This window comes from Falco cherrug, chromosome 3, assembly GCF_023634085.1.
Source record: "Falco cherrug isolate bFalChe1 chromosome 3, bFalChe1.pri, whole genome shotgun sequence".
NCBI lineage: Eukaryota > Metazoa > Chordata > Aves > Falconiformes > Falconidae > Falco > Falco cherrug.
Window position 1 is genome coordinate 21,072,121 of NC_073699.1, and position 19,974 is coordinate 21,092,094.

A 19,974-nucleotide genomic window follows, 5' to 3' on the forward strand; every position below is an offset into this window, starting at 1 on the left:
GTTGTTTTAATCAGTTTGGGTCTACCGTTTGAGCTGGTAAACAGCAATAAAGTAAAACATAATGTTTTCCACCTGCCTAGGTACTTGTATATAGTTAATGGGAGGAGATTCATTTGGTAAGGGTTATTTTCCTTGGTTTACAGGGAATTTTTTAGTATAAGATCTAGCTTTAGAGCAGGAAGAACCGAACACATTAATTTTGTGGGAGGGAAGCATGTTTTTTAATAGCCTTTCATTTTGCGCGTCTGGTTGAACAATATTTCAGGTATGGTGTTCCAAAGATGAAAGCAAAACCAATATACTTATAATAACCGTTGCTTTAAAAAAACTGTATTCCTTTCACTCATAAAGTCCTTATGAATTAGAAAATTAAACGTAATGCTTGATGGTGTCAATGTAAAAATATCCTCTTTGGACTGCAGTTTAAGTCAAACATGTTTCAATCACAATTCTGAACATTGGACAGTAAAAAATCAGCATGTGTTTGCGCAGTGATACTTATATTGCATGGCATAACAGCGACATTTGAATCCTTCTTTCTGTTCTATGGGCACAGAGGGAAATGTTAAATTTCTACTGTAATTGCTGATAAACCTGTTTTTCAGGTATTTAACATGATGGTGGTTAAACCTTTTAAAAGAAGAATGGTGGCTGAACTGAAAAGAGCAACCTCTTAGTTAAAACAAACATTGGCACTATTTGTGTACTTTCAGCTAGGAATAAATAGCTTGTAAATATACAGCTAGCTATATATAGTTGTATACAAGTATTTGTAATTAAGTATTTTTATGATGTACAAGAAAAGCCATTAACAATTTACTGTTCAAGGGCTGACATACATTCCTCTAGTCTTCAAAGATTCTAATGCTCAAGAAAAATCTTCACATTCAAGCAGAAACTCATATAAAGATATACGTCAAAGTTTTGACCCTGTTGTTCTTGGATTTCTATGGAATCAGAGAAACTGCTTGTGTGTTATGGCTATTTTGACTTTTTTTTTCTTCCTTTGATGTATTTGTGAAGGACACGCATTTATATATGTATGTAATGAAAATCATCTAACTGACACCATAATATTGGGCTCTTCATTGAAATTCAGTTTCTTCTTTGACTCAAATCGCAGTAACAAGTAGGCTAGAGAAGTTCAAAGAGGAGCCTTTGATCTTCCTAGTTGCATGAGGAACAGTTGCAGGGTACTTGCTCTCCGTACAGAGCTTGCCCCTTCTCCAGACTTACGCAGTGTCCAGGGTGGGTTTCTGTACGTGCAGAAGACTGATACGTTTCTTGGAAAGGATGGTAGGAGAGCAAGCAATGTCCTGGTTATAGAACACTGTCAGCCACCTCTGGACGTTTCTTTTTGTGGACGCCAAGTCTGTCACTCAGGCTTCTGCCTGCTACAGGTTGGTAGATGGCAGCAAAAGATGAGAATCAATTATTTGGAGTGGTTTTGTGCATCATTGTGATATCTCTAAATGTGGATGGTGCCTATTCATGCATTTGAAATGGGATTCATGTTTCTGGTGAATGTATTTCTGTTCAAAACAAAAAAAGCTGAGCTAAGGGATGTGCATTGTATTATATATTCAACTATAATTTTCCTGCTGTTTGTTTAATTTCTACCCAGGCAAGGAAAAAGAGATAGGGAAAATTGGACATGAGAAATTAAAGACATGTCTGCCTATTGGAATTTTAACTCTGCCCTATTCCCTGGCCCTAACTTAATATCTCTGCATGATATACTTTATGGACTTAATAGGACATGCAAAGCACTAGCTTAAAACTGCTTGGTCCTTTGGGCTTTTAGTAACGAAAAATTTCAAAGCAACTTTGAAAAAAAGTCTGTCTGACAAAGTACATCTGCGTAAATGCTGAGAGAAACCCTGGTTGGACATGTTGAGGCAATCCACCATGACTCCCAATGGAAAAAAATGGCTGAGATGACATTCCCTTTCACCTCAGATTTGGGCAGAAAACATTCTCTTGAACTTTCTTTACCACCAAGGAGCTGGATGGAGGACAGGCATTCTGCATGCACAGCATGGGAACAAAGCTACTTTGATTTGATTCCATAGGCTCAGTTTTTTGCCAAAATCATGAAGTAAATAGATACACTGGTGTTCACACCCACTTACATCAGCAATGTCTAATGTTAAACATTTGTTGTTAGTAATAACTGCCTATCTATTTAAGATTTTTTTCAGTCTTCTGGAAAGACCATGTTGCAAAAAAAACCAAACAACCAACCAAACAAAAAAAACCCCCCAAAAAACCAAACACACAAACCACAAAAAAACCCCCAAGCCCCCAACTTTGAATATATATTTTTGTTGTTGTTTTGCCTACTTTGACAAGAGGCTTTAAATCCCTGCAGTTTGGGTCATCTATAACTCAGCATTTTTATATGGTTAAAAGAGTGTGTGTGCAAAAGTGAATTGTTTGATTAAATGAAACGTGAGTTTATACATATGATAATGCAATTGATTTATGAATATTTTATGTATAAACTGTTATGCTATTTGTTTAGATTATTATAAAACTGAATTTTCAAGAAAATATAGAACAGTGGTCTTATTTATAAAGAAGCAACTATTTTAAGCAGGAGGCCTACTTATTTCACATAATGGTGATTGTAGGAGGGTTAAAGGTAAAAAGGAAGCAGAAAAACTAAAACTGCTTGTAAACATCACAAACTAGGGATGTCAGCTGAAATGCTCAGTATGAACCAGTATCACTAGTTTTAGCTTCATTGGTGTGTAGTCTTCTTTTCCTGGGACAACTAGTCTTTTAAGCTTGTTTGCACTAAAGAGCTTTGTTGCAAGCTCTTTTCTAACTGTAGTTGAGAAACATGCCTGGCCTGAGGGTACGCCCGGTCTTCTATGGTTATACACAAACTGGTACACAGACATACAAACCTCTGTGAATTTGAAGGCTTCAAAGGCAGCACCTATTGCCCTTTGGGTGCAGTCAGAGTTGGTCACTCTTTTAACTGTTACTGAAGTAAGACATGGTGCAATGTATTTCTTTGATGCAAGGAACATGTGTGCAATGCAAAATAAAGAACCTTTCACTGTGTGTGATTCCTGTGTGATGTGTTTGAATAGCTGGGTCTTGTGTACCATGCGGGTGATTATTGGGTATCTGCCAGCCAGAGCCGCTCCTATCTTGCATGTGTTATTTTAATATTGTATATGGACGTCACAGATAAATATTTCTGAAACTTGTGTGCGGACTAAACATATTTTTATTCTTCATTCTGTGTTTCTAGTCCGGGACTGTGAAGCTGACCAAGCCTGTGGCATTATGGACCCAGCAGGATGTCTGCAAATGGCTGAAGAAACATTGCCCTAATCAGTATCAAATCTACAGTGAGTCATTCAAACAGCATGACATAACTGGTAAAGTATGCACTATCAGAAATATTTTATTTAAAATGTGGCACGTTATTTTACTTTCTTGTTAATAGATTGTAACCATGGACTGAGGGCTTTTTGTTGATTGTATGACCAGACAGTTGCAAGGTTTAGAGCAGGGAGAATACACTGGTTTTCATAGGATGTGGTAAGTGATTTCCCTGTCTCTTTCAGATTATTCAGGGTTAATATAATGAGGAAACAAGCCAGTCTGTATGTGGGTAAAGGATACACCCTGTTCATTCCAAATAAATAACACCCCTCTCACTCCAAACATTAAGAAATGTCCTATGAGGAAAAATGTAAATGAGTTTTTTTTCATTGAGGTGTTTCACCTTGAGTTCATTTTTTTTTTTTTATTTTTATTTTTTAGTATTAGAGTTCTTAAAATGTAGAATGTGAAATAAGTCCAGCCGAGCCCCTCCCTAGGGATGAAGCAAGATCAATACAGCAAGTTCATTTCTGACCAATATTTGTCTTAACTTTGTTCTGGAAAACTTGCAATGGAGGAGATTTTTACATCTCTCCATTCCAGTATTTTATGGTCCTTAATGTTGGTATTTTCCTACTAATAATCTAAACGATTATTTCCAGCCAATGAAACTGGTTTCTGTCCCAAGTGTAGCTCAAGTACATTCAATCGTTCTTTCTTGCAGCCTTTTCTTTACTGGATGGGGGCTTCCCACTTGCACATATTTTCTTTGTCTAGTCTAAAACATACATGTTTGTTCTATCACGGTTTGACTCCCAAATACCCACAGAACCTCTAAACTTCAACGCTCAGTGTGTTGTCTTAAAAGAATATATTAAAAAGCATCATTATATTTTATTTTCCTATTTATTTTAGAAGCTGATGTTGATTTTGTTGATGTGCTCGACTTGTTAGCTCCTGCTCAGTTTTCTGTGTTGGTATTTTAGCTGACCACTTTGAGCTAACAATCAGTTTAGCAGAGTAACTGGGTTAAAATAAATACGGATATAACTTGGGAGTTAAATAGCATTTTTGCTCATATCCCAGACAGTAATTAATCTGTAAAAAGTTTAATGTGGAACAGAATTTGTTCTCTGAAATGGTGGTGTACAAAACTGGGGACTGGCATTCAGCCACATAGTATCAAGCAGAGATTTTAGTTTCACATACTCAGTCTTAACAATAACGTATTGTTAACTAATGTATGTTTCAATTAGTGTCTTTTCATGTATGCGTACTTGTGGCGTTTCAAATTTTACATTGATTCCTGTTGCTATTCTTTCCTTTCTGATAATATGTGAATGATTGCAAACATGGCAAACAAAACTACCAATGTTTGTTTACTATGTAGCCATGAACACACATACACACTTACATATGAGAAGTGGTTTGTATTGCTTTAAGTGTTGACTTTTAGTATGTAACTACTGTGCCCATTTCCTTTAAGTCACCATCTGTTGAATGCAGTCTATGGGAATGTAGTCTGTGTTCCCAACCCATGTGTACAGATGACTGCATCCAGAGCGCTACCAGAAAAAAATTGAAACTATTTCTTAATTTTTTCTCGTACTGTTTTACTGTTACATTGTCTCCTTTTGGAATAAGGCACTGTGAAATTAAGTTGAAAGGAAGAAGTTGTTTTCATTTCAACATAAACATAGATGGAAACCTTGTAGTTTCACTGTAGATGTGCAAAACTTTTTGAACTTTATAGACCTCTATGAAAAAGAAGAATCAAGATCAATCTTTCTTACTTTACCCAAAAGAGGTACAAGGAAAATACTAGTATGAGTGTTAGAAAATACATCTGCAGGAAAGGAAACAATTTCAGTACCTGCCAAAGAAAAGAAGAAATGCAATCAATGTTTGTACAGATATTATAAAAAGTATATTGTGATAATATTATGAGTGAAATCAATAACTTGGGAGGATATTTCCAGTGCTGTTGGTCCCTGTGACTCTGATTACTTGAAATCTAATAAGGGGATATAAGAGTGGATTTGTGGCTCCAAAAAAAGTAGAATATAAAAGGAGCATGGAAACTAATGTGAAGATTAAGCCAAGGTAGTGTAACTGTTTCCAGATATGGCTATGGAAAAGTGAATGTGATTGTTGAAAATTTCTCAGGAATTAAAGTGACTTTACAGGCTGCTTTGATATGGAAAAATATGATGGAAAAGAACTTGAGGAAAGTGACATGAAAAGGATATTTAAACTTTATTTGAAGATAAAATCTGAGGCATGGTCATAAGCCAGGAAAATGGTCTTGTGCAAGCATATCTAACAGTTGTTAACTGTAGGGGTTGAAAAGTGTGGCATTTTACTTGGGACTATTAGTTGCTGATTACAGTTTATTAATAGAGTTGGGGGCAAAAAAGCAACCCAAAATGTCCTTTTTTTTTGTGGGGGTTTTATACCTTTTTACTACTCCTAATAAAGAGCAGCTGCAAATGTATAAGAAAAAAATACTTAATTTGGTGTTTTACCTAGTAAGGAAAAAGTTCTTCATGTTAACAGTGATGTTCAGGATGTCGTGGGACAGAGTGTATTCTCATCAGATTTGCAGATGACACCAACTTGGGGGTAACAGTCAATAGACTCAAGAGTAGGGCTGCCATTCGTAGGGACCAGGAACCAGACATAGGCTGGAGGAATGAGTCAGCAGGAGCCTTATGAAATTCAGCTGGGAAGGCCAAGCCCCTTGCACCCCATTCAGCCTGGGGTGGGCTGGCTGTCTGGCTTTGATGGAGAGGACCTGTGGTCTTGATAGTCAGGAACAATAAATGAACCAGTGTTGTGCCTTGGCAGCAAAAAAATGCAAACAGAATCATGATCAGTATTAATAGGAGCATAGCAAGCTGATCAAGGATAGTCATTGTTCCGCTTTACTTTGCACTTTTTACACTCCAGTTCTTGGATCCACAGTGCTGGAACTTGCACTCCAGGGCCACCAAGATGCTCAGGGCTGGAGCACTTACCCTGTGACAAGGGGATTGAGGGAGCTGGGCCAAGAGGCAGCCTGGGGAAGAGGCAGCTTGTTGGGGGTGGGATGGGGGGACTAGCAGCAGCCCCCAGTGTGTAGAAGGATGTTGTCAAAAAGATGGAGCGAGATCCTTCACAGTGATGTATGAGAGACACCAGACTTGAGTTGAAACAAGAGGCTGAGCATAAGGAGAAGCTTTTTCCCTGTGAGGACAGTTGGGTATTGGAACACGTTTCTCAGACAGGTTGCACGGTCTTTGTCCTGGGATGGTTTCAAGCCCCAGCTAGATAAAACTTTGAAAAACCTTATCTGATCTCATAGCTGACCCTGCTTTGGGCAAGGGATTGGGCCAGAAATCTGCTGGGTTCCCTTTCAGCCTGAATTCTTTGGTGGTCCTATAATTTGCCGAGTACTTAGTACCACAGAACTAGTGAAATGCATTTTGGAGCCAGCTAGGGAGAATTAAATATGGAAAGGCCTAACAGGAAATTCAGAGACTTCTTTTATACACAAAATTGTTGAGTTCAGGGAGTGGAGCATTTGGTTAGGTTGACTTACTCAGCAACAGGTCCATTTTCATGGTGTTGGGTGCAGAGCCAGAACTGAAGAACCTGAAGGACTAATACTGAGTGAGGTCTAAGGGCACCTGGTAGGAATTGGCACTGGTAGGAAAATAAGACAATAGAAAGAGAGAAGAAAAGGAAGACAGTGGCCTGTGCAACCAAGAAAACAATGTAGTGGTAGGGCCATGTCACCAGAGGCTCTACTGCTGATGTTGGCATTTACATCGGTGTCAGGGGACATAAAAAGTTGCTCTGACTGGCCAGATTTTTATAGTCATTTTATACCAGTATAATCCAGGAGGCAGACCTGAGAAATAGACCTTGCTTTCAGTGTACATTTGTGGCTCTGAATTTGCCAGGCAGTAGGATTTTTAAATGATTAGGGAGTTATTGAGAGATGAGTTGTTCTTTGTGTGCCTTTTTTGCAATGTCTCAGCATTAACAGGGGCAAGACTGAGCATAGAATGACTAAGAAATAATAATTTTGGGGAAAACGGTCCATTGACAAAGTAAATGAAGAAGATGTCAAAGTAACTAATTATTGATGTGGGACTTGTTGAAAGAAAGGAAGGAAGGAAAGAAACCCTGCTTCACCTCTTGTTTCTACACCATGTTCCCCAGTGTGCTAATGCATTTCTTCAGAGCATGAGATTTTAATGCTATGATCATTAAACAAACCTCATTCTGTCAAAGTAATACCCAAGAGGCACCTTGGTCCAAGTGAAGGAATTTAATAGAAGGTGCTTGAAAGGACTCAAGCCTTTTTAAATTAAACTTTTAAGGAGGAAAGGAACAGGACTAGAGAAAACCTCTTTTTGGTTTTAGAAGGTACCAGAACTTATGAATATTCATGAAACACCAAATGGCACCTAGAAAAATGAAACATGAACTGCCACTGAAAACTTAATGGAAATAGGCTTAAAATCTGGCTAATTCTATAAACTTTAAAGATGCTTGCATTAAATCAGCTATATTGACATATTTTTATAAAATTCATATAAAACCTTGCTTTTAAAACCTGAATTGATTAATTTTTTTCGCTTCAGTAATATCTTTGCAAATCTTAGGGTTTTTTCGTATCAGCTGAAATGCTCACGTGAAGGAATGGTCTTGTGCTTCAAGATGCTACTCTGGAATGTGAAGAAATCTTGGCTCTGTTTCAGGTTACCGTGGTATTCTTAGGAAGCACACTGAATCTTCAGGGTCTAAGTTACTCTGTCCATACAGAGAAAGGGCTTCTTTTTCTTATCAAAGTACTGCAGATATCTTTTCAATTTCCAGAGCGTATCTAGTTTAACTATGCCCTTTGTTTTGTTGAACTTGGCTGAGTTTTGTGCTGCAACCAGTGCAGTGACTTGGGGATGAAAGGTGTGCAGTGGAGCACAGGAGGCCTGGGTTTTGTTCCTACCTCTGGGGCAGGAAGGGTGACCAAACCCAGGTGGCTTTAGTCACCGTGTTGTGTCCTCCTGGGCATGTTCATCTTCCTTGTATATGTTTTGGCATCTGTACAACAGAGATAAAGATACCGATGTTGTGATATGTGTATAAAAGACAGTGTTTGTGTCAGCTGAATCTTCCTATTAACAGGTTAGCTTCATTTGGAACAACTTCTGCTCATTTCGTGATCCCTCCCTTTGCAAGTGATTCCAGCTTTGTTATCCTTCATCCTTGCAGTGTTGATGAGTATCACATTGACCCAACATACCTCTCGTGCCAGTGACACAGCACACCTAATTGACATGTGATGCAAGAAGCAAGATCAGGTCTTCTGTAAGGTGACCTCAGTAAGTGTTCATCCCAGTGCTTGCCTGTCTGTCTTACCTGACACCTGGCCCTCCAGAGTCTTCTCATAAATCCCGATGTAGTTACAGTAGTTACAGTACAGAAGACTACATAAACTGGCACCTTTTCTTGGCTTATTTTATTGGACATTGTCTTACTGTGCCTTATAAACTGGTCAAACCTACCCTCTAGGTGGTTATTGGTAGAGGACTTTTTTTATGATCAGGTGTAGGACTGGTACCAAGTGAAGAAGGTCCTGGGTCAGGGCAAGGTTGTGTAGGAAGTACTTTAGCCTCTTTAAAAGCTTTATTAAAGTTTTGCTTACCACATTTTTCTCCTTTTTGTCCCAAACCTGTAGCAAGTTTTGAGCATTCTGCAGCACTGTCGTATATCTCAGAAAGCATCTAGCTTATTCACAGAAGAAAAGAGGTTTTTTAGTAGAAGCGAAAAGGACCTTCATTGTGTCCAAGTGGAGGGTATTTCTGGTAAAATATTAGTCATCTTCCTTGTTTTGCATGTGATAGTGCTCTTCAGCACAATAGATCTCTCCTCTGAAGCAGTGTTCATCTGATAGTGGTGTTGTAGAAGCAACTTCCATCTCCAGCCATCTCTGTGAAGCCCTCCTCTTCTCTGCAGTGCAAAGCTTCAGCCAGCCTTGCCCACGGTCCTTATTTATGCCACTTTTCCCTGCTCGCTCTTGTGAGGTCTTAACAGCAGTGTTGGCTGGTGGGCTGTCAGATCAATCCTGACTACATCCATCTGCAGTTTGAAAAATAAAATCAAATCACTGTTTCACCCTGGAGAGAGCTTTTATTCTGCTGCCTGGATAAGGTCAGACTTTTTTGCAGTATGCTTTGTGGAGCTGTGATACTCATGTTGGAAAATGTGTGGGGCTAAAGAGTTTTCCTTGTTTCATACTTGGCTGCTTCAAACTTTTAACATGTGGAACACATCAAAGAGTGAGATGGGTGTTGGGATAAGGCTCCTGTTTGCATAATATGTGGCAACTGTTCTTTTTGCATGGGCAATAATGTCAGAAATATATTAATGTAATTGTGTTTCTATAGCATAGGAACGAGAGAAGTTGGATGAGCCAAATAGTTGCAAAGTCAAAATTATTGTTTTCATTATTCAGCCTCTTAATGATAAAGAAAATTTTGCATGAAAGTAATCTTCTCTCATGTCTCAGCAATGGTTCCTGGGTCTGGCTTTTCACAGAATCATAGAATGGTTTTTCAGCCAGATTATAGCTCATGCAATATACAGTGAACTCCCATAACAGGAGGCAAGACTGTAATGGCTCATAAGAGATCTGGTATGACCAGGAAAGGCTCACCTGCAGTTGAGAAGGGGACAGTGAGGCACTTGAACATTTCATTGAAGTTGTAACTTAAATATTAACATAGTTGGTTATTTTCTGATAAATTGGCTCTTCTGTGAAAAACAATCTGTGGAGTATTATGGCAGAAAGTAATCTTTTTTATGAGTTTTTTTTCTTTTAGTCTGGAACAGGAGAGTGTTTTCCAACTAGCTGCCTTGACAAAGTCTTCATTGCTAAACCGACTTTCTGCTTGTGCATAGGGGAGCTGGGCCCTACATCTGTAAGAAATGGAGTCAATTAGTTATGAAGTGGAGCTGTCTTCTCTTCCATGCACAAACCAACGTGGAGTGTCTAATGCCATTATTTGTTACATAAAATCCTGCATGGAAGAAGTGATAGTATCATCTGTTCAGTTTAATAGGAAAGGGAACTGGCTGAAGGGTGATGGAGGCAGTTTTGTCCGTGCTTGCCAATGATATCTTAATGTTATTGCTTCTATGTCTACTAAATTCAAAATTAAGTTTCCATGCTCCTGCTCTCTTACCAGCTGTGAGATCTGCTGTGCAAGTAGCTGATGAATGTTTTACACCACTTCCTGTCTTATTGGGGATTTCTTGGGTCTGGTTGCTTTTCCTTGGTATGCTCTCTGCTCTTGTAACTACCTGGGAAGATCTCTCATGGTTTCAACAAACGATTGCTCTGCAGTACACTCGAAAGTGAATTGCACTCTAGCTGCCTCTTTTTCTTTACTCTGTCACTATATAAGAATTCAGTAAGAGTCATGGTAGCCAGATGTGCCGTAGCTTTTACTCCTACCTAATGTATAACACAGAATCCAAATCATCTTTGAACTGAAAGTATAATTCCTGTCCTTTAGCTTCAGATTTGAAATTCCCTGTCAATTTAGCTTAGGTAAATTCTTCAGTATCCTTGGAGTGTGAGTATTTAGGTGAAAGGAGAAAAAGGTATATTTTTTCATTTGAAGCAGTGTTTACTTGCTCCTCAGTACTTACTCCTCAAGTGCTGTCAGATGCTGGGGAAGTAATGTTTCATAATTACAGGCAATGATAATTAGATTATTCCTTCCCTCTAACGCCAGGATTTTTTGCATTTTTAATTTAGTCTTGTTCTATTTATTTTAGTCAACTTTTACTAACTAGTGATCATATAATCTTCTACCTTCCTCCTTGAAAAGATCTTTGTTGTACAGTCTTTGCAAACCTGACCTACTCTATTGTCTATATAAAACACTGATTCACATCAGTGTCGTGTAAAACTCACCCCCAGAACCTCTCATTGTGGCAACCAGTTTCAAAATCAATTTCTGTTTCTTACTCAGAGGGGAGCTAAAAATGTGAATTAGGGTAAGATATGGAAAACTGTATCAAATGTCTTAGCAAAGCCTATTTCAGGATTTTTCAAACCATATTGTAAAGCTTTGCGGTATTTCCTAGTTTGCTGATAAGGCTGCACAGCATATCTGCAAGAAGCACGGTACACTGATCGTGATCCACTGACAGCCAAGAAGCTTAGGAGATACTGAGTTTAGACTTGGGTGCTTACCCTGTCTATGTTAGGTGACTCAGGCATCCTACTTCAGCGGGATTCATAAGACCAAGGGTGATAGAGGAAATTGCTGAAATTATCAATGAAGGGGATGAGGGATGCCTCCAAACAGATGAATTTAGTGGACTTTAAGCTAAAAGATGTTAGGAAAACAGCCCTTTTATGTTCACCCTGTTTCCTTTGTCCTCATTCTTTTGTGACCCTTCATGTGTTCTTGATGAAACATGCTTTTTATCAACTGTTTTTTTCTTTGGCTGCTTTACAGGGGTGTTGATTACCTTATGAATAGTTCTAACACTTTACCAAATACTGAAGCTCTACCTTCTCATTTCTAAAGACATTCTTTTTCTACAGGTTTTTGGAATCATCACCAACCGTTAGTGATTACATTATTACTTTACCATGTTCCTTGATCAATCACTAGGCTGTGTGATCCCATGATCTAGAAGCTAGGTAGGGTGAAGTGCTCTTATTACTTGGAGACCTCCAAGGAACAGCTTGAAACCATGGGATGTAGCACTGTTAACCCTGATGGCAGTCCTTTGTTTCCTTTCTTTTATTTCCCCATTTAATTAATACTGATGTACTACTATAGTATGGTGTGCAACAGCCTGGAGGCTTTCCACTCAAAGGACAGGGCCCTTAGTTTAGAACTGGCCATGGAATATTTAGGCCTTCCTATGAATTGTGCTGATTCCAAGTATTGTGCCCTGACCAAAGTCTCATTAAACTGTAATTCTGTGTTGCTTTTTTAAAACTTGTGCTATATGGAGGCTGAAACTTGGGGTTTTTTTAGCTCAGACTGCTGGTTAGTACTGCTGGGCTTTCATTTCCCACCAAGTCAAGCTTTCCAGCAATGCTTCAGGAGTTCTGGTTCCCATTCTGGTGGGAACCAGGACAAAAATGGGATGTATTGGAGTGTCTCCCTTCAGATTACTCATACTGTTGTCTGGGAAGGAGCATTTGTTGTCTTTGCTGTGCAGACACAAAGTCAGTTTTAAGGCTCAGTTGTAGGTAAGGAAACTTAGATGGGGAAAACTTTGATGATGAAGTGGAGGAGTTGTTAGAGGACCTTGCAATCCTTCACTTTGGAGAAACGAATTAATTTGCTGCTTAGTGAGTGCGTGCCTGTGATATCAGTGAGCAGCTAGAGCTGATTCTTTTTATTTCAGCTTGTTACTTGCCAGCGTGTGCTATTCATGATATGGGGATTTAGTCTTAGTGTAATCTTATAATTATCTGGCAGCATTCCCCAGGCTAATAACACAGCTAACCTAAATGCAGAGGGAAGTTCTCCTGAAACCTGAACCTGGAGGAAGTCATGGCTGTGAGTTTGACTTCTGCTTTGTGGCACAAACAAGTGTGTATTTAATCTCTCCCATCCGATTGGTCTGCAATCCATGGTGTTCCTTCTCACCTCCGACTCCCACCGGTGTCTAATCCCTGTGACTCTTCCCAAGCCAGATGCCCACTGTCGGTTATGCTGTCATTTCAGATTCTTCACGGTTGATTTTTTTTTTGTTTGTTTTTAAATATATATGCAGACAACAGATCCACTCTTGCACCAGGTCTCTGAGAAATGGATTAGCTCATGTCCTAAATATTCCCTCTGTGGTGGCCCGCCCCGTTCTCACTCTGCTTTCTCTGCCCCCGGACCCCTGGCCAGGATCAGGGCATTGCCGACAAGCGGTGGGCCCTGAGTTCCCCCGCTGGTGCAGAGCAAACAGCCGCCTGCAGTCATCAGTACTTCCCAGACGTCTTCGGGTTGGTGTTTAGAAAAAAAAAGAAAACGCGTTTGGGAAAACTTTTTTTTTTTCTTTTTACACCTCTTCCCATTGCCGAGCGCCGGTCGCTGCCGGGGGCGCGGGGCGCAGTACCGCCGGGCGCCTCGGGGGGGCGCCAGCAGCCAGGCTAAGGCTCGCCCCGCCGCCCCGGAGCGCGAGCCCGCCGCCAGCCTTGCGGCAGCCCCGGTACCTCCCGCAGGCGTTATCCTCCCAGAACATCAGCGTGTGTGTAAGCTTGTGTCTTCAGTGACAGCTGTACTCAGGAGGATATGAAGCAAGCCAGTCCTTACCCCTAACTTTCAGTCTTTTCTAAATACCTTGTCAATTCCTGAGTTTTTTCGTGTCCCTCTTTGAAAATGGTGCTGGGTTTGGAAGTATCAGCTCAGCCAGCTGAGCCTTTTACAGAGAGCAAGGGACTGGAGGAAAAAGCACTTCTCTCTTCCTCATATTATAATAAAATAAAACCTAAAGCTGCCTTTTTGGGTTTTTTTAACCACTCAGGTGCTGAAGCACCTGGCTTTTGAAAGTCCAGATTTGTCAAGGGAGCAGTCTTCAGTAAAAAAGGAGTGCCTCCCAATACTCCAGGGAAAATTATTTTTTAATTTGATATAGTTAATTGAACAGGCTGAAAGTCTGACAGGGCCTGATACAGTGCGCATGGCGCTGAGTTTTATCCTTGTTATTGTAGAATGTGCAGTGGAGGCAGGTCACGATACCTGGCTCTTTTAGCAAAGATGGAAGGATCCAGCTCCAACATTTTCCTCTGAATTCAGTGGACGTTGCTCATGGAACAAAAAGAAACAAAAAGGCTGGATTCTGTCCAGTCCCTTACTGCATTCAGGAACTGATTTTCAGCCCTTCACCCAACAAGGATCTGCACACCCTGGGAAGGGTTTATCTGATTCCTCAGACCCTAGTGGTGATTGGCACTTAACTGATGCAGGAGAAGGCTTTTGGTCCTCCTGTGTGCAGCCAGAAGAATTGCTTGCTACCGGAAAAGAGGAATCCACTGTGAGAAACTTCCATCTCTTAATTGATTTTGTTATCTATGAAGAAAAACCCTACGCTTACAAATGTGAGCATTGACACACAAAAGTAGGATCTTAATAAGCCATTTTGGTCTGAAACACAGACATGTAGATTAATCCATGAACCTTCTTAACAAGGTGTACTAAAGCCATGACTCCTTAAAAAAAAAAACCAGCAAAAACCAGTCTTCCCTCCCCTGAGGTTTCATTAACCTTACTGAACCACGAAGTACTTGTCGGAAGCAAGCTCTTTTATATAGCAATCAATGTTAAGTGGTTAATCCCAGATAAAACTTGGGGGACTCCTGTTCTAATGACTTATTATTAAATATAACTACTATCTATCATAATCCAATATGTGAATGCATACATTTGAGGGCTGTGTTGCTGCTGAAAATCGGGTGCTCCGTTCTTACTGAACTTCAGTGGCTGCTATTACAGTCTGCTGTGGATTTTAGTCTTTCAGGACTGCATTGCTGCATATTTACAGCAGAAGCAGGGTTAAGGGATGAAACCCCCCCCCAAAAAAAACCCCAGAAGAAATCAAAAAACCATGTCAGGACATGAGCTATCCCACAAAAGTTTTCAGAACTGCAAGAGCCTGCAACCCATCATGCTGTGCAGACCTTGCCCTGTTCTCCAATAGCTCTGCTTGAAGCACAATGGAATTCCTGCCCGCTAGGTTAGTAAGAGAAGCCTCCAAGCTCCACAGACAAAAATGTTCCTTCTTAATCACTGACTAAAAAACTTAAATGCTCCCCCAAGGGGAATTTGAGGGTTTGTTCTGTTTTTGTGAAATGCCGAACAATGATACCCTTGAGGAAATGTGTATCTTTTGTCAGTGTGCCATGTATTTGAGACAAGCTGTCAATGTAATCCCAGTCCTGTCAACCGTACTGACAGGGCACCTGCATTGCACTGGGCCTGGTGACATTGTGCTGTGATTAGAGGGAGGTCTTTTACAGAAGTATTTGATCCACCCAAAGACGTTTATGTGTATAAACCCCGGTCTGTTTCTCTGCAGGTTCTGTTGGGTGCAGTGAATTGCAGTATTGCGAATACTTAGCTGTTTGCAGGTCAAAATCACCAAATTCTGGTGTTATTTAGGTTGCAAGGGTCCTTTTGAGGTAATCTAGTCCAACCCCCCTGTACATGCAGGGTCAGCTAGAACAGACTGTCCAGGAGTGTGTCCAGTTGGGTTTTGAATGTCGGTACAGGTGTTCTATTTAGCTAAAGTTTTCCTTGACTATCCTTTTGAATGTATACTTTTTAACGTTTGTTTTGCATAGGTTATGTAGATTTTATCTTGCAGTACATGTTCTTGATCTAAATATAACAGCTCAAAACCTCAAGATGGATTAATACGGTTATTCAAAAAACAGTGCCAAACGTGGAATAATCCCAAATGGCCTATAAGGAAATGTTTGTTACGTGTTCTAATTTTTTGTTGCTGTTGTTAAGTATAAACACTGTCTGGAGAAATGCCAGGAATGTGACAATCTGTTATGAGCATATCAAACCTATGAAGTAATGCAATCCAATCAGCTGTCAAGCACTAGTTAAATTGCAGTGCTAAAATGCTTGTGTCCATTGGTTTATGGATGTTATACGGATGTAGATAAAGCTTGTCATATATTGCCTTATCAAAAACAAACAAAAGAGAGCTTGACTGTGATGAATGTCACCTGTGACCATTATCCTAAGCTAATCTACTTCTGAATTTGCCATTCACAGATGTGTACAGTCCATTTTTATGTTACATTAAGCCATATGAAGACTCATATCGTACTGACTCATTCCAAGGCTGTCTCATGGAGAAAGCTTCTTTCTGTTAAAAAATGCTGATCTGGGCTTTTTTTTTCTTTTTATTAAACTCAACACAAGTAGCTGCAGACCTGTTAGCCTCTTGCCAATTCTGCCAAAATAATGGAACAGTTAATTTGGGCTTCTATCAACAAAGAATTGCATTGTATAGTTAATACCAGTCATCTTGATGCCTGGCCTGTCAAACTAACCCGGTACTTTTTTATTTCTTTCTTGTTTTCCATTGGCAAGGGTACAAGTTTGGTAGTTAACTGCTACCACGTGGAATACAGTATCTTTTTTTTGCCCCCTAAGCATCCAGCCTAGGATCACATGACATCTTAATTAAACATGTGCCTTTTAATTCCGTATGCTGCATGCTGCAGTCAGGCAGGTTCATTGACAGATGCCCATACACAGCAGGGAGACACTAATGAAAAGGGCCTTTATTGGTGTCCCCCGGTTTAACTGGTTGCACAGCATTGTTCAGACTTCAGGTCATCTAAGTGTTGCAGTTGAGGTGGTAGAAAACAATTAGCAGGACAGGTTAATGGTACAAGTGTGGTATAAATAACCTAACTAAATGGTTCCAACAGAATTTGTTTTCTTGCAGCCAAATGTCGTGCAATATATGAGAAATCCCTTCACCCCACAGGTATGGCCTGTTCTCCCTAGGAATGCAGGCTTCAAAGAAGTGAGGTGGGGGTTATTGTAGGTAGCCATGTTACACGTACTCTAAACGCAAAGCTAATAGGACTAATGTACTCGCTTGTTGTAACAGCTGTATTGAATAGCAGGGACTGTTGTGACATATGCGGGCTGGGTTGCTGAAGTCTCCTACTAGGATAATGTGTCCGGTTGTGATGTTTTAATTCTAAGAATTGTGTAGCAGTAGATGGAAGGTGGAGCCCAGCCTTTTCTCAAGCCTGGAAGATGAGCCTTGTGTTGTCATGTTACAGGAGATGAAACTACTGAAAGGAGGGTTGATAGGTGACTTGATAACTGGGTATAGGGACGTAGCAGGACAACAGCGTGTATTCAAAAGCTGAAATTGGAAGCTCAAGTGATTCAGTAATCAGAAAATGAATCCTGGCTTTGCAGGTCATTCAGCAGTGAAAGTGCTTACTAGGAAAAAGGGTAGGCACTGGCAAAATCAAGTTTTTAAAAGGTGAGAAAGGTGGGTGGAAAAATACAGGGTGAGCAAGCATGCATGCAGCACCCAGGCTCCATGGTCACAGTGGTCCTTTAAGCAGAAATATCTGCAATCTCTAGATTCCAGTATTCTCTGTAACCTCGTTGTGTGGATTTGGGTAGGGAGCAATCTGTATTTGCAGTTTTGTTTTTCTACATCTTGAGAGTCTAGGCCTTCAGAAGCAAAGGCCCCTGGGAAGTTCAAATGAGCCTTGAACTAGGCACCCCACATAGTGGGAGATACTAATTAGCAAAGCTACAGCTGAAATAATCTGTCAGTTACCCAGCTGTTCTTCCTGTGCTCTACGCATGGTTTTTCCTACTAGTTCAATTGTTATGTCAGACTAGGTCTAGGATAAAAGTTTTGATATAAGGGCAATTTATCTTTGTATTCCCAGTTCAAGCTATTGTGAGCAGTCCTGAGTGCTACTAGATGTACCCCTGTTGTAAACAGCACATTTGGGGTAAGTACTTGTACTTAGGAAGCTACGTGGTAAAACCAGTTAGTAATTTTTATGCGTACTGTGTGTTTTCCCGACAGCTCTTCTAGGGTTTGAATCTATTACATTTTCCTGTGTTTGACCAGAGAGCACGTTGGACTGTCTGCATGTAATACAGAAAGTCTAACTCTGAGATTTAAAGTCCTCATCTGTCTTCTTTTAGAATTCCCCAGAGACCTGAATTTTGCAAATGTACCAAATGTGACATATGCAAAGATGACGTTTGTAAACGATCTATTACATGTTTCTCATCAGTCCACTGGGATGCTGATACATGCTCACATACCTGCTGTTCCTTTAATTCTCTTCTTAGGTGTAATTTCTATGTAAGATTCTGCACATAGCTTATTAATAGCATCTGTTTTCCATGTCTATTTACACATTCTTTCTAGATGAGATAAACATTTGTTGTTGAAGCTGCATGTAATGCTGTGTTGCTGGGACTGGTACCAGAATCTACAGCCTGGTAGGAGACCCTGACTTCTAGAGCTGTTGCCTAGGAATTGCTGTGAAAAGCACTGTAGGGCAGATATCTAATCTTTCTGTCATGCTATGCATTTCCTTATATTTCCTTTCCTTATATGATGATTTGCAACATCAGAAGTGGCTCTTGCGCTGTTATGAAATTGATAATGAAAATAACTATTTGAAGATTGTTTATTCTGAAGGCATAACACTTCAAGTATTTTTTCCAATTCAGAAATGTGTGGCAATCGACTGATTAGCCTGGACCAGATCAATAGGATTTTAACCGTGGTGCTATCTTTGGCCTCCATATGCTACATAAAGTAGTGCCATAAGGTTTCCTGATCTAATGATGTATTGTTGGGATGGGACTTAGAGCTGCAAAGTGTAGACAACAAATCAATCTAAAAGAAAGCAGGGTTCACACTGGCTGTGTTTGTCCCATTTTTAGGCAAGAATATATTCTACTTGTGTGAATATAATTACTACTTTTTTTCTGTGCTTATGGCTTCTTTGGGTTTAAATAATTACCTAATCTCAGGGTTTGAGATTTTGCAAAAGCTCTTGGGGTATTCAGGTTGTGAAGTTCAGGTGTTCTCTGGTGTCCATTCAGAAAAGTAATTCAAGGACTGTAGGCTTCCAGGAGATTTTATCTTGGTGCATGAATTTTCTTTAACAAAAGCAGAAGAGTTACCTACTCAGGTTGAAAGAATACATTGGTCGTAGAACTGTATAAGGCTTTTTTTTTTTTTAAAAAAAAAAAAAAGGTTAAATGTTAAACTACAGTAAGCGTAATTCAAGGAGAAACGCTGACAGTGGATTGTCCAATTCTAATTTCCTGCACCTTTAACATCACTGTCATAGTTCATAGATCTGCACTGTTGCAGCATGACACAGCTTTGCCTGAGCACAGCTCTCAGGCTAGATGAAGGATCATATGGAGTGTTCATGAGCAGTCTCCTCTCTGGGCTGCGAGCAAGGCAGAGCCTTGTGAGGGGATGCTCTGTGATACTGCAATGGAGGAATGGTATTTCAATGCATACGAACCCACAAACTGCAACTAGCTCACCACACTGAATTACATTGATTCCCACATCGCTCATCACCAGAGCTGAATTCAGTAGAGCTGTCCCTGGCTGCTTATGGCAACTACGGGTTTGTGTGATGGTTTGGTTTCTAATCTACAGGGATCAGTCGCTGGAGGACAATGAGGACTTCATTTTACCAGTGAATTTCATAGCAACTGGCTGACAGTAGAGGAAATCTTGAGAGTCTTTTGTTTCAGGTACTGGTTAATGTCCATTCAAGAGACTGCAAATTTAGGCTCTGTTTTGGTCATGTCTAACTGGGACCTTCCATCATTTTCTTGTCTTAGTCTTTTTAATTTTTTTGTTTGTTTGTTTTGAGATTTTTGGTCCTTCTGTTAACAATCTTCTTTCCCAGTAGTGGAAACCTTTAGAAGTACAGGAGGGACGGTTTTCTTCTCTTACTGTATTTGGCTCCACAGAGGCACTGCCTGGCTTGGATGACTCTGTCTCTTAGCCTGGGGTGGGAGCATGCACAGTTTCTTGAAATGACTTTCTGAGTGGGTCTGTGAAGTGGTTGCT

At 40.1% G+C, this 19,974-nt stretch overlaps 1 protein-coding gene across 5 annotated transcripts in view; it reads left to right on the forward strand.

Moving 5' to 3' along the window:
* The window catches only part of SAMD12 (sterile alpha motif domain containing 12), a 174,057-nt gene that overhangs the window by 43,640 nt on the left and 110,443 nt on the right, over positions 1 to 19,974 (forward strand). For all 5 annotated transcript variants that reach the window (XM_055705017.1, XM_055705018.1, XM_055705020.1 and 2 more), the window contains exon 3: positions 3,266 to 3,395. In XM_055705017.1, coding sequence (XP_055560992.1) covers positions 3,266 to 3,395 — 130 coding nt within the window. The remainder of the gene's footprint in view (positions 1 to 3,265; positions 3,396 to 19,974) is intronic.